Raw genomic sequence first — 14,725 nt, 5'->3', positions numbered from 1 at the left:
TGCTGTGTTTCTGGCTCAGTTTCTCTCCACCCGTGATATGATTTTTACTTTGGGTTTGTTAAATACTTAAACCCCCTCCGTCCCACATTCTTCTCCTTGCTTTAGTGTTTGAATTGTGCTCACAGTTCTTTCCCTTCTATCTCCTCGGTCTTTGTTCATTTCATGCTCCCTAAAGCCAGCAGTTTTTGTGTCCCACGCTTGGATCCATTCATTCAGCGTATTGGAGCCTCAGCCGTACACTAATGACAGGCTTCCACTGTGAGTTATGTGACACCAGAGTTGTAAACTTGTCAATATGAGATGGTCCCGATAACGGGAGGAAAGCCGAGTGGGTGTCAGGGTGCAGATGATGAAAAATGAGAGAAGCCATGTTTTTATGGAGACTTTATTTACTGTAGCTGCTGCAGAGGATCGTGTGAAACTTTGAGCTCAAACTGCAGAATATGAGGTTTGTTTTTCAAACCTTTTAGGATCACAGCGGTTGCATCATTTGGCGACTTCATCCCCCTGTAAAAGTTTGATGTAATGCAGTTTCACAGATTTATGATTCAGTTGTGTGTCGTCATTAAAACGAAGAGAGACGGCCGTTTACGAGAGAATCTGCTAACTGTAAATGTGTGCGTTGAGCACGCCCCGCGTGTTGTTTTCCTTTGTCTTGAGCAGTTTAATTTGTGCTTGAGCCTTTACTGAGTGCATTTAAAAGTGGACTGGTTTGTGGAATAGTTTTAGTTCATGTTGGTGTCTTTGTAGTTTTTGCTGGCGGGTGTTTGTGTGGAAGTTCTGCGTCTCTGGCTGTAAACCTCAGGTCTCTCAGCGTGTTTCTGGGCGGATCTCGATTAACTTCAAACGCTCACTGCTGTGAAAGACTTTATTAACAGTCTGTAAGGCCCGGCAGCATGACCCCACCCAGATCGTCCCTCCATCTTTTTCATTTAACTTTGTCCTGTTTTTCTTCTTTGCTCCACCCTCTGGTCACCCTCTTGGTTCTGCTTCTGATCACCAGTTTGACCAAATCAGTCTGTTTTTTCACTACCTTTTTCCTCATCTTCATGTCATGTCAACAGCTAATAATTTGAATGATTTTTCTCACTTGGTGTCGGCTTCTATGCCTGACCGGTGACCACAAATTGAAGATTTTCCGCTGGACAAACTGTGCACAGTGACCGGCAGATCAGGCACTGAGGAATCCGATTTTATCACCAGCCATTAAATGCATCATAGGCACAATTTATGACATTGGAAGAAGCTCGTGTCTCGATCATAACGGATTTTTAGCTGTTGAACTTGTTTTCATTTACTAAAGTGGAGATAAAAAGAAACTTTACATGATGGTTTTTAAACAAATAGGATATTAGGACATTATTTGTACAAATATGACAGTCTTGTAACAGGAAGTGCTTTGTTCTCCCTGTAGTATGTTGTAGTTTTTACAAGGAAATCCAGATTTAGCCAGTTAGACATTTAAAGATATAAGAAACAAAAATCAGAAAGAAAATCAAGGCATTTCTACTAAGAATGTGAATGTTTAACTTTGGGAAATGATTCAGTCTGCATTTATATATTCATATAAACCCTTTCTCCTCTGTAAACATGGACCATTTTTAAACCTTTTTCTCAGTATTTGGACCGTTACCATCCTGGTCTTTTGAAACTAGATGCTTTGATGATGGTATTCCTCCACAAAACGACCATTAAGTTGTATGAACATGATGAAACGACCAGTCCAGACCGTAAACTCATTAGGAAAATATTCAAGGTCATTTTAGCATCGACTTCTATTAAAGCTGACTTCTTTTCACAGCGTGGGAGTCGCCTTCACTACACAATGAAGGAAGTTGCTTTAAATATTAATGCACTGTTTGTGATTTTAGAATTTCAGAACATGTGGTAAGCTGTGGACTTTATTTAAAGATGATTTTTACACCTGCTGCAGATTGCATGACTCAGATTATCACTGATAATCTTTCTTTAAAAGAGCTTTAACTGACAAAATCTGCCTTTTTTTTGATAATTCATCTATATTTTCATGACTAAACGCAGACTTTTTAAATAACTCCTGTGTAATGTGCTTTGATGGTCACAGGTCTAATAAAGCTGAAAACAAGCATCTGTGTGTACGGGCAGAGTGATGACCTCCTGGGCTGTCATGTTTTTATACGTCTGTAATTATTCCTCTGGAATAAGGAGGAAGGAAAGCACTTGAGGCAGGACTTTTGTAAAGGAGCATTTCCAGTTTTAATCGTCTGATAGTGTAAAAGCTAGAGCCCAGAACTTCTTGAAACTTTGTGGAGAGAAGCTGTGACATTGTTGTTACGGGTCCAAGTGTTCTTTTCTTTAAAAGTGTGAGGCTTTGGCTTGGCGGAGGAATGCTCTCTCCAAGTCCAGATCTTAACACTGCTGCTTGTGTTGGGAGCTGGGTGTGGTGGGTTCTTTTGGTCCCAACCAGAGGAACAGCACCACACCCTGGTTCCCTCCCGCTGACTCTATCACGACCATCACATACGTCTTCAAGAGAAAATGCCACCATAGATAGCAGGCCTGGGAAAAGCTCCCAGCGGCCACTTTGACTCTCTCGGGTGCTAAATAAAGATACAGATTAGAGTCTGTGTCTGTTTTATCTGACTGAATGTCTCGTTGTTTGCATGCTCGGCTTTTGTGACATAAGTCAGAGTGATACCTGAGCTGGGATCATGGATGTGGTTCAGACTATGAGAAAAGCAGCAGAAATGGCTCACTGGATCTGTTCCTCCCCATTAATCCTGTCCAGTCGTCATGTGGTTTGCATTAGGCAAAGCTGCAGAGCAATTGTTTTATAGTTCATAACGTGGTCCAGCAGTTGATGAGCTGACTGGTGACCTTCAGCTAAAGGTCACTGCTTGTTTAATGTCAATAGGCCCATTAATGGTCAGTGAGCCGAAATAAACCAGTTTACATTTCGTTCATTTGAAGTCATTTTTATTGTAGTTATGAGTGTTACAAATGACTTTCACCAGTTTCTTTGTTGCATTTAAGAGAATTGTGTTAAATAACTGTACTTGGTCCTAATAGTTGATTGAGTTTTGTAGGAAACCAAATCCAGAATTCATTCTGAGATAACTCTAATCTACAGTTTGATGCAGTTGTTTTCTGATTTTGATCCATGTCCTTGTGTTTAAGCTTGTGCACGTGTTAAAACCTTCACGTCCGCAACGTTTTCCTCATTTTTCAATGCTCAGCCTCCTCTTTTATTTCCTCCCTCCGTGCAGATCTGATGCTGAGCTGCAGCTGCCCCAACCGCCATCATGTTCACCAAGAAGAAGAAATCTCGTATCCAGATCTCGGCTCCGTCTAATTTCGAGCACCGCGTGCACACAGACTTTGACGAGCAGGAGCAGAAGTTTGTTGGGTTGCCGCGACAATGGCAGTCGCTCATCGAAGACACGGCCAAGAGGCCCAAACCTTTCATCGACGCCACTGTCATCACTACTGTAGAGCCACGAAAGGTGGGAGGAGCAAAAATATTAGGTTTGAATTTACATGTAGATGATTGGTGATACTGAAAGGAAGCTGCTGCTGTTACTCAGTTTGGTAATGAGTCATTTTTCTGTCTCAGATGGAATATTTTGTAGAGGTTCTGTCTTAAACTAATTAAAACTGAACGAGTGCTGTGATTAAAACCGAAAAATAAGTGCTGGACCAGTCAAGTAGTTTGTTATTTCATACTAAAAGATATTAGAATAGTTGGGGATAAAGTGGTCAGATGGAGCCGCTGTGAACTCTCTGAAGTGTTGGTTTATTCCACCAAATTTGAATGAAATGCACTGAAATACACAAAGGTTGTTTCATATCAGAACATTATGTAACTCTGACGTTCAGCTGTATCTCAGAGCACAGCTGGGGGTCTTTTTAAGCACTTCTAATTTATGTTTTGAGATTACGGTACGAGACGGTAGCATCGACAGCTTTTTTTATCCGTTGCAAGATGACAGATTAAACAGCACAATGTCACAGAGCGGTCACCCATGTTTATTCTGGGAGATTTTCAGCCCTTCGGTGGAATCAAGTTGACCAGAGCATGCTTTGCAGCCACCTGTAAATAAATGCTAAGAGTCATTGGCTTATGTTTGAACGGGGTGTGACAGCTGTCTTGAAAACCAAAGAAAACTGATGATTTGTACTTCTTGTGATGTATATTTTCAACAAGATGTTGCATTTTATATTGAGGCCACGGCTGTTTGATGTGGACCTCAACATGTCTGTATTCTTAGCGCAGTATTGGCTCAAAGACAAAGTCTTTGATTAGAAACTGAACATTGTGAGGTCTTGGAATAATGGTATCGGCTCAAATAAAGTGCAAAATGTAAAGAACAACACAGTTAAAGCCAATCTGAGGTCAGCACAAACTCTGCATGTCTGGACATAAAAGTTTAAATGTAACCAGCAAATGAATCCCACTGGTGTCATTAATGCTTCACTGGGTTAAATTTAACACCAAATATTTAGATATTTTTCGATATTGAGGCCACGTCTGTTTGATGTGGACCTCAACATGTCTGTATTCTTAGCGCAGTATTGGCTCAAAGACAAAGTCTTTGATTAGAAACTGAACATTGTGAGGTCTTGGAATAATGGTATCGGCTCAAATAAAGTGCAAAATGTAAAGAACAACACAGTTAAAGCCAATCTGAGGTCAGCACAAACTCTGCATGTCTGGACATAAAAGTTTAAATGTAACCAGCAAATGAATCCCACTGGTGTCATTAATGCTTCACTGGGTTAAATTTAACACCAAATATTTAGATATTTTTCGATATGCAATATATTTAGATTACAGAACAGATGAATTCTAACCTTAGCCATCCCCAGTCAGTCTGGTCATTTAAAGTGATAGATCACAGGTTTTAACAGCCACTGATTGAGAAGACAAGCTTTGATTGGAGTTGTTATGTTTGTTCAAAATCTCCAGACAATCGTGCGTGGCAGCAAGCTGGGAGTGGACGGCTCTCTAACATGGCTGCTGGATGAGTTTGACGACATGTCTGTTACTTGCTCCAACTCCCTGCGAAGAGGCAGTCCTCCTATCCAGCCTCGCAGGGACTCCAACTCTTCAGGTGGGGGAGGGTGGCAGGAGAACGGAGATCCCCACCACAGGCACTACTCACACCCAGAAAGGCAAGAAAGGTAAGGATCAAAACCACAGGCGAGTTTTAACTCTGTGTGTCACAGACGTAAAAAGTAACACCAGCCAAAGGTGACACTAACGACTTCAATCTGACTCACAGAGATCGACCCAGGCAAGAGCACCAGGGCGGAGGAGATCCCCGCCACGGTCAGCGAGCAGTCCGTCCTCCTCACAGAGATGAAGGAAACCAGGGCCGGCCCCAGCAGCAGCCCCGGGGCCAGGAGCCCAGCAGGGCTCACAGGGACAGGCCCGGCCCACCTGCTCCTCCACACAGAGACCGAGAGCATCGGGACCAGGTAGAGGCAGAAGATGGGGCCAAAGAAACCCAGAGTCTCTTTGGGGCTCGTGCATCTTGCAGTTTCCAGCTGCCGTTGTTCACCTCTGAGTTGTTCCCTTCATCTCACCAGGAACCGGTGGCTCGCAGGGATCAGCCCGGTGACCACAGGCCAAAGTCCAGCTACGTGGCTCGGGAGGGCAGTCCTCAGTCTCCCCGGGACAAAAGGCCTCTCTCAGGACCCAACATCCGCACCCCAAACCTGCCGATAACCGAAGGGGTGATGAAGACTGCCCAGCAGACAGCACGGCCGTTCAATACCTACCCGAGGACAGACAGCGAAGGTGGACGCAGCCCCACAGGACAGGTAGGAACGTCGCCTCAGTTCAGTCAGAGCCGAATGATCTCATCTGTTAGTGATGCGTTCATGATAATATACGAACAGAACAGGAAATCAACCCACCTACTTTTGATCTCACCTTTATATTTCACCTCTAAAACCTTTGCCTTGTTTGGTGTCATTTTTACTCACTGGACCTAAAATCACACCCAAAAAAAAAACAAAAAACGGGTTGATTTCAGAAGCTTAAAATAACCCGTTTTTACAGTTTCTTCCTGCTGCAAACAGATTATTCAGGAAAACTATGCTGTAAATTATTTATCATAAGTCTGGTTTTACTGGTTTTACGATCGACACAATTTAAAAACTAACATATAGTTTAAAGTCCACACTTTCAACATGAGTTGAAATGGAGACTCGGTGAGGCTGCGTCTGGCTGCTAACTCGTCTTAAATCGGTCGTGTGATTTGGACGCTCCATCTGCAACTGTGTCTGAGTAGCAGCCTTGATAAGAGCTGTTTAAATGCTCAAATTGTGAAGGAAAGGAGGTCCAACGCTTCCTTAATTATCTCCGTTAGCAGAGAAGACGCCAGATCAGCCTTTATGAACAAAAGGAGCTGATTCTGTCCCACAGTTCGCTGCGGCAGCAGCTTTTATAGTGATTGTTTTCATCCAGTCGTACTAACTGTGAGTCATGTGGATAAATCTGTGTAAGTCGCCTGTCGTCACACAATATTTCACTTTTGACATTTTTCTTTCCTTTTTCACTTTTTATAATCTAGTATTAATCCATATTATCTCTAATATCATATGTATGACATCATTTTCATGTAAGATGGCAATAGACGAAGCATCTAAAGCACTTTTTGTAGAATATTCATTGAACATTTGTAGTTTCAGAGTTCAGTCCTTCAGGATTATTTCTACCTCCTTACTTTAACTTACAATAAAACTGAGACCTTTTTTACCGGTCAAGGAAAAGTGCTTAAGAAAAGACGACGGGAGGTTTATTTATTCACTTGTTTTTGACTATTTGAATGGAGTCGTTGAGCGTTTTATAGAATTAAAATAATGAAATTAAGTTTGTTTGTATTTTTGTTCGATGATAGTTTGAACATTTCTAAGTAGCACTTATACGCATTTATCTGTAATCCAATAAAAATAGTTCAATTTACTTGATTTTCCCATCTAATATGATGACAGACATTCATTTGCAAGTGTATTAATCACTAAATAAAGCAAAAGATTCTGCATTGACAGTTTTTTAATTGATTAAAATTCATACATTGACTGTGTGAGATAGAATTATGTTTTATGGGTGATTCAGCTGATTAATATCTGCTCAGTAAATGTGATTTTATTTTGTTTGTTTGTCCTGATATGTTCTGTCTGGCCTTCAGGCGGTCCGACACCAAGAATCTTCTCCCCAGAACGGACCCTCGAGCAGCTCCACCCGAGGCTCCTCCGGCTCCAAGCCTCCTGCAAACCACCAGCACCCTCATCACACCTCCCAGCCCAGCCTGACCCCTGAGGCCTCCCAGCACCCGCACACACCCCACCCCAACGTTCCCGCACCGCGGCCCCCGGTGCCCTCTGGGCCTCCAGCCTCCGGTGGAGCACCCCAGGGCCGCTCACCGCAGAGGGAGCCCCAGAGGGTTTCACACGAGCAGTTCAGAGCGGCTCTGCAGATGGTGGTTGATCCTGGCGATCCGCGGACCTACCTGGATCACTACATTAAGATAGGGGAGGGGTCAACGGGGATTGTGTGTATCGCCACGGTGAAGACTACGGGAAAACTGGTCGCTGTGAAGAAGATGGACCTGAGGAAGCAACAGCGCAGAGAACTCCTCTTCAACGAGGTGAGAAACCCTGATCCGGTGAGGGCCGAATGTGCTCTGAAAACCACAGAAGAAGAATGAATATGTACACACACTTTGACGTGTGAAACGAGGTCTAACAGATGTGTAATTTCCCACAATCTTACACAGAGCAGGCATCTAGAGAGAGAAGAAGTTACAACATTAAAGGATCATCCATCAAAGCAGTAAAACAGACAATCATTGCTCTCATAAATACTACTGCAGCTCCTATCTTCATAGGAGTTTTGGGCACGTTTAGAAGTGAGGACAGTTATTACACACATTTCTCCTGTAAGGAAAGCAGAGCTGTGAAACCTGTCTTCACGCTCGTATTACACATCTGTTGGACATAATAACAGCCTGAAAAGAAAAGTCACCCGCCGACACACCTCATGAGTCAGGTGGAAGCACTTCACGCTCACATCAGCGGCGACCTGTCACAGCACATTTCATCCGTTAATGAAGCTGCAACCGGTCGTGTGAACCCTTTCCTCTGTGTCCATTCGTTTCCTTGGTAACTGCAGGTGGTGATCATGCGCGATTATCACCACGAGAACGTCGTGGAGATGTACAACAGCTACCTGGTGGGGGATGAACTCTGGGTCGTCATGGAGTTTCTGGAAGGAGGAGCGCTCACTGACATCGTGACACACACGAGGTGAGAAGGAGAAACACGATGATAAAGACTGTGGTCACTTAAAGGCCACTTATGATGGAAAAGGCACCTTTTTTTCTGTTCTTGGGGGCATGTGTCTGAAGCCACCGGCGTCTTTTTAGTTTCCCTTTGTTTCAAAGTTCCTCATTTAACGAGCGAATCCGATTCTCATTTCAAAAGCACCTCAGTCCTTAGATTCACTCCACCTCTTCAGATGCACAATCCTTTTTTAAATAATGTACAATATCAAATTACGGCTTCTACAGCACACTTAAAACCATTTAATCTGTCCATTCAGTCACAGGTTTTGATTTGTTTAAACAAACTTCATCATTTCAGAAGATTTTATTGAGTAACAGAGGATAAATCTTACATTTTGAAAACATTTCCCTTAATAGTTTTACGCAGGACTGTAGAGCCCCTTTTACACTTCAGAGTGCAGTGGGAAAGTGTTTAAGGTGCAGTAGGCTGCAGTCGGGTCTACATCAGTGGGTACAGCTGACCGTTTCTTTACAGAAACACTTGTTTATCAGCTCTAATGTCTTACACAGGCTCTGAAACTGTCAGCAGCAACTCAAAAGAGATGAGATGGATCCATTTTTAGCTCATGTCTGTGGTCCAGCCTAAAAGCACGGGCTGCTGCTCAACATCCATCTTTATCTTAGCCTCACAAGTGATCACTTAAAACTCTTTATATCTGAAAGTGGCGAAAAGTAACGAGCTTTACTTAGAGGGAGCCTGAATATTACAGTTATTTTTGTCACCACTGTCTAAAGTTTTATTTCAAGATGTAATTCTCTGTTCTACCTTATTTAGGCTAAAATGGCTGCATTCAGCAGGGCCAGAAAGGAGAAAATCATCCTGAACACCATCCAAATCCTAATCTGCCCTCCTGCCCCAGATAGGCAATATACGTATAACTTCAGCCTTCAGCATGTTGTACATAAAGCACATGAGATATATTAGGATTTAAGCCATGCTTCCACTGGTCCGTTAGCTTAACCATAAACTAGATTAATTATTGCAGAAAATAGGGATGATCTGAAATTGTGGCCCAACGCTGTCTCTTCATGTTTTTGTAGTTACAGGATCGTCCCCCAGGGGGCAGCAGTAGCCACTGAACTGGTTCTAAACAGCTGCTGTCAATGGATTACATGTTTTAAAGGGAAAAAAGGATTTTAAATCCGACGCTTTTGGTATAAAAACGCCTTTTGTTACCTGTCTGATGGCTTAACTGAGTCTCTCACTGATACCTGAAATCTTGTTTTTAGTTTTTAGCAAATTGCATCAAAGTATATCCTCCACCTGAAACGCAGCTACACCCTTTCTGGGTAGTTTTGTGTTCTGCACAAGCTGCAACTTGTTCAGATTGTTTCTTGGTTGCACCTAATCTTTCAGGAAATGAGCAGACAACCGAATGTGATGAGTCAGTCATTTAAAGCAACACCTAAAAGACTCGCTTCACCGACCTGATCCAGTTTCATCCACGCCTCACTCAGCAGGCGTCATTTTGTCCATGAGGGGGCAGCGCTGCTTCATCTATTCTGTGCTGAGACACTTTCTGTTTTTCCACAGCAGGCTTTTATGTTTCATTTAATTCTTTATGGCTGACTTAATCTTTGAGATGTGAAACACAGATACGGACGGCTCTGGTTTTTTTGTGGTCAGATCAGTATGACGATAGAGTGATTCAGAAAAAAAGGCACACATGACACTTCTTTGTCTTCCTCTTTCTAGGATGAACGAGGAGCAGATAGCCACAGTGTGTCTGTCGGTCCTGAAGGCGTTGTCCGTCCTTCACACTCAGGGAGTGATCCACAGAGACATAAAGAGCGACTCCATCCTTCTCACTCATGATGGCCGGGTACGTCTCACTCCTCCACCTCCTCCAACTCTGGATTAACCGGCTCCATATTAGTGATTTTAGGGGGAAATGAGCTGTTTGTTAAAGGTCATTACTGCAGATCAGCAGCTGTACGTGTCTGATGTCGTCATTGCATTTTACCAACACAATAACACGGCAGATGTTTTCAACAACAGAGTCCGAAAGAAACCTCAACTCACTTGTAAAGCATAAAAGGAGAATGGTGGCTGCTAAGAACAGCTAAATGCCACTCAGTTAACCATTACAGTAGAGCCGTGGCAGATGCCTAATCACTTCCTGTGTAGTGGCAAGAAAATATGAGCTTTCTACAGAAAATGAAACCAACATGGTTGCACAGCAAAACCAAGGAAAAAGGAAGTAAGCTGCTTATGGGTCTCACTCAACTCTTCATAGCACAAAAGTTTGGAGCCTGGTGTCAAAGTCTCGGTCAGGTTGACATGATTGATGACAAAGAAAATGCTCCTGTGCAGAATTCCCACTCACAGTTGAGCTTTCAGCCGAGCCATTACACAGCTTTTTGATAACGGGGATGAGTTCAAACATGCACAGATGTCATCTGTTGTAGTTGCAGGGTGTTGGCAGCTGCTTTGTGGAGTCTGTGCACCATTTACTAAAGTAAAGACGTGGGCCTTTTGCAGTTTCTTGCTCAATCTTGAACCCTCACAAATGTATAAATGCACACAAGTCACACATTCGGTGCTTAGATGAGTTGATGTGTAAACCACAGTGTCCTTGATGAGAGCTGATGCACGTTTGTGGTTTGACATCGTTATCGGCTGCGGTTCCAGACGTAGCCTCCGGCTTAATGCACACCCACAGCGACACTGAAGTCCTCCTGCCTCTCGCCTGTGATCTGTAGAGCAAAAACATCCCCTCAGAAACGTATGACGACCTTCTTTTATGGTCTTCTTTTTCTCCAAACACAGCCTTTTATATTATAAATTAATATTAGACACAACTGATAACCTTTATGTGATGCTGCAGTACATAAAAGTGCCGCCTGAGTACGGTCCATATGAGCAGACAGGTTTAAAGGGATGTTTGGCATCAGAAGCCATGGAAGACAGAACCGAACCACTGACCTTCCAAAAGGCAAACGGATGCTCTTCCTGCTGAGCTGAGAGGACATGAAAGAGGAGACAACAAGATCCATAACACCAGACCAGAGATACCTGCTGAGAGAGAAACACAAGTTAATGACAACAATGATGTCACATGTACATGGAGAGTAGAGAGAGGTGCATCATGGGAGCTCCCCCAGCAGTCTGGGCCCATAGCAGCATAACTATGGGATGTTTCAGGGTCACCTGAGCCATCCCTAACTATAAGCTTTATGAAAAAGGAAAGTTTTAAGCCTGATCTTAAAGGTAGAGAGGGTGTCTGCTTCCTGAACCCAAACTAACTTGTTAGATCTTCTGAATTTGTAACATATTGGTGTTGGAGGTGGTGGTGTCTTAAATGCAAGTATTTTTCCTGCGTCTTTGGGCCAAAAAAAGACGTTTTCTGCCCAAAAGATTAATTTTCAAAGATTTCCGAATACGTTTGGAAGACTTTCTGCTTCACACGGGGCGTAAAGTTGTTTATTTTAATTTCTTGTAATGATAGTTTGATTACAGGAAGACCTTTGAGAGGTCTGAGTTCACTCAGACAGCTGTTTGCAGGGGTTGTGGTGTTTTGGGGCTGGGTTGGGTGTGAGTTGTTTGTGGTTTGGCCTGGTTGGGGAAGAAGATTCAACCGAGCCTGAAGAGTTTCTCGGCAGAAGGCTGGGTGTGTTTGTTGTGTCTAAATGCACCTGTGGGCTGAGGGGTTTATTGACTGAAAATGTAACCTCTTATAAATGGGTTCAGACAATGGATTTTTCTTCAGTTATTAATGAGCTGCATTGATGCAAACCTGTGGAGCTCAGCCTGTCCGTGGCAGCCACTCCGGTCATGCCACACTGTTTATAGATGTGAGAAGCATTTTCTTGTGGCACGTTTGTTTCATTTCTCTTTCTGCAAGTGAGCTCGGCAGCTGGGCTGATTCTGCAGATAACCAGCCAAGCACAAACCTTGTGAGAAAGCGCTGGATGACTGTGACGCCTGTCTAAGTTTGGGTGTGGTTGGCAGAGTTTAGCTGCTGGACAGCTCAACTTTTGAAATGAAAGAAGGAAGTCGTGCTTAAGATAAACAAATGTTTTCATTCAGCTGAAACTCTGAAACTGAAATTGTTTCTGACTGTTTTGACAAGCATTAAATATAAAAATAAAGGAAGACGACGGAGGTTTTTCTTTTCTTTTTGTGAAGTTCTGTGATTTCAGTGAAAAATGATCCTAACGTTCCTGGTTTTCCTTTGCTTTTCTCTTCCGCCTCCACCTCACTGCGGTCGGTCTCCAGGTGAAGCTGTCGGACTTCGGTTTCTGTGCCCAGGTGTCTAAGGAAGTGCAGAGAAGGAAGTCTCTGGTTGGAACGCCATACTGGATGGCGCCCGAGCTGATATCCAGACTGCCGTATGGACCCGAGGTATCACTCGCTCTCTGTTTGCTCTCAGGTTTGACTCTTTGTCCCTTCTTTTTGTTGACTGCCTCGCTGTCTCCAGGTGGATATCTGGTCTCTGGGTATCATGGTGATAGAGATGGTGGACGGAGAGCCGCCGTACTTCAACGAGCCGCCGCTCAAAGCCATGAAAATGATTCGTGACAACCTGCCCCCCAAACTGAAGAATCTGCACAAGGTACCAGCACAAAGACAGAAGTTTGACCCCTTTTCGGTCATGAAATGCAAAGATAACAATCTGTTAATAGGATCGAGTTAAACCTTTGTTTCCCCATGATAAGATGGTGGAAAAAGAACGTAAAATGGTTTGTGGACACTTCAGCGGTCAAAGAGTGTGTTTATTAGCTGTGTCATTACTTTATTTCAGTGGTCAGATGCATCGAGGTGGAGAATTGAGTCATTTAATGAAAGTTCACTGTCACCACCAGATTGAGCGACTTTTTGACTCTTTTCCTACAAGCACCTGGGTGAAAAATCACCTTTTAAACGAACCTTAATTGTTTTCTTTGAGAGTCTTTCTGTCCCTTCGGGCTCAGGTTCAGCTCATAGATTTGTGTTCTGACCATAAAGTCGCACCATGTGGGCAGCCCCCACCCGGTCGGCCGGTTGGCTTATTGTGTCCCTGGAAACACTTTGCAGAACAGCCACCGGCCGCTTTTTCTTGTTGGCTTTCATTCCTGAACAGAGCAGAGCATTGAATAAGTTTCTTTGCAGTCCTGAAAAGTACAAAATAAGTTCTGATCTGTTGTTTATTCTTGGTCTAAAAGATGAATATTCGAGTGAAAAACCAGATGGAGCCACCATCCGGTCACCTGTGGGTTCATCAACCAGTTTGAAGCCTTGACTTGGATGTTTTAGGCATTACCACCTTGGCTTTTGGAGGCCGTCATTTTGACTTTCTGACTCAGAACCCACAGACACTGCACACCTGTACAGCTGTGTGAACACCACAGCTGTCCCTGGATCAGGTGGTGGAGTGCAGTGTTTTCAGTTTGGTCGAGGTGATCGCAGCACAGGAAACACAGTTAGTTAACTTCCTCTTTGGACAGACACGCAGCTCATTTCCTGTTTTACTCGCTTCAGCAAAAAATGTCTAAAACCGAAGAAAAAAAACGATTCCTCGAGTTACTCAATAGCTAAGAGTCCCCGATTAAACTAATTTTCTTCGATGTCTCGTTTAATTCGGACACATTTGTTCAGTTTGTTATGACAGTTTGTAGCGAGCTTCATTTGATGGCACGATGGAGAAAACAATGAGGGGAAATATGTCTTAAAGTTGGAGCCGTTTCAAACAAAAGAAAAGAGAAAAGTCTGCACAGTGTGTCCGTTATTAAACTGAATTAGCTTAAAACAACGCCACAACGTCAAAGCTGCAGCATCTCAGCTGAAAGCAGCCAGTTCACATGTCGAGTCCACTGAGGGAAACGGACAAGGAGACTTTTCACGTTAGCATTTTAAGGGAAATCAGTCGGCTTGTTAGCTGAGAACAGAGGGAAGCTGAGGCTCAGGGCTGAGCGGCGGAGAGACTTCTTTTAGTTTACAACACAATAAACACAGAGATACGGGACTAAAGCTGTACCGTCCAGCCCAGTCCGATTAAAAATATGACCACAGACATAAGACTCCAGATCTGAGGAGTTCTTACCGACGGCGAAGTGGACCAATAAGCAGCTTTTAGCCACAGCTGCGTTTTTAAGTGCAGATGAAACTTCGTGGAGACATTCGGACACACGGTTTCCCCTTAAGGGAACGCAGAGCGACACCATTTGCATAAAACCAAACTAAAGACTTCGGATAATATTAAACATGTTTGTTGTGACCTCGAGATGCGAGAAAGACCTCCTTAAAACAGCCTGGAATGAGTTTTATGACCTCCTGACGCCAAACGTCTGAGATCACGCCACAACTCTCCTGAGATTCTTCTTAAAATCGTGTCATGTGTGGCCAGCTTTGGCTGAGAAGGATGTGAGCAGAGGACTTTAGTAAGCTGAGTCTTGGGCCTAAAGCAACTTGTATT

The 14,725-nt window shown here is 43.5% G+C and overlaps 1 protein-coding gene across 2 annotated transcripts in view; it reads left to right on the top strand.

Annotated features, from left to right (window-relative positions):
• Window positions 1-14,725, top strand: part of pak4 (p21 protein (Cdc42/Rac)-activated kinase 4) — a 32,676-nt gene that overhangs the window by 14,212 nt on the left and 3,739 nt on the right. For both annotated transcript variants that reach the window (XM_072392062.1, XM_072392063.1), the window contains exons 2-10: window positions 3,246-3,482; window positions 4,946-5,160; window positions 5,262-5,457; window positions 5,569-5,802; window positions 7,176-7,634; window positions 8,159-8,292; window positions 10,027-10,153; window positions 12,550-12,675; window positions 12,752-12,886. In XM_072392062.1, the coding sequence (XP_072248163.1) occupies window positions 3,282-3,482; window positions 4,946-5,160; window positions 5,262-5,457; window positions 5,569-5,802; window positions 7,176-7,634; window positions 8,159-8,292; window positions 10,027-10,153; window positions 12,550-12,675; window positions 12,752-12,886 (1,827 nt within the window). In that variant the 5' untranslated portion in view covers window positions 3,246-3,281. The remainder of the gene's footprint in view (window positions 1-3,245; window positions 3,483-4,945; window positions 5,161-5,261; window positions 5,458-5,568; window positions 5,803-7,175; window positions 7,635-8,158; window positions 8,293-10,026; window positions 10,154-12,549; window positions 12,676-12,751; window positions 12,887-14,725) is intronic.

Source organism: Leuresthes tenuis, unplaced genomic scaffold, assembly GCF_036924035.1.
Source record: "Leuresthes tenuis unplaced genomic scaffold, fLeuTen1.0.hap1 SCAF_9, whole genome shotgun sequence".
In the NCBI taxonomy this organism is placed as follows: Eukaryota; Metazoa; Chordata; class Actinopteri; order Atheriniformes; family Atherinopsidae; genus Leuresthes; species Leuresthes tenuis.
Note: the sequence above shows the minus strand (reverse complement) of the source record. Positions and strands in the feature narration are given on the sequence as shown.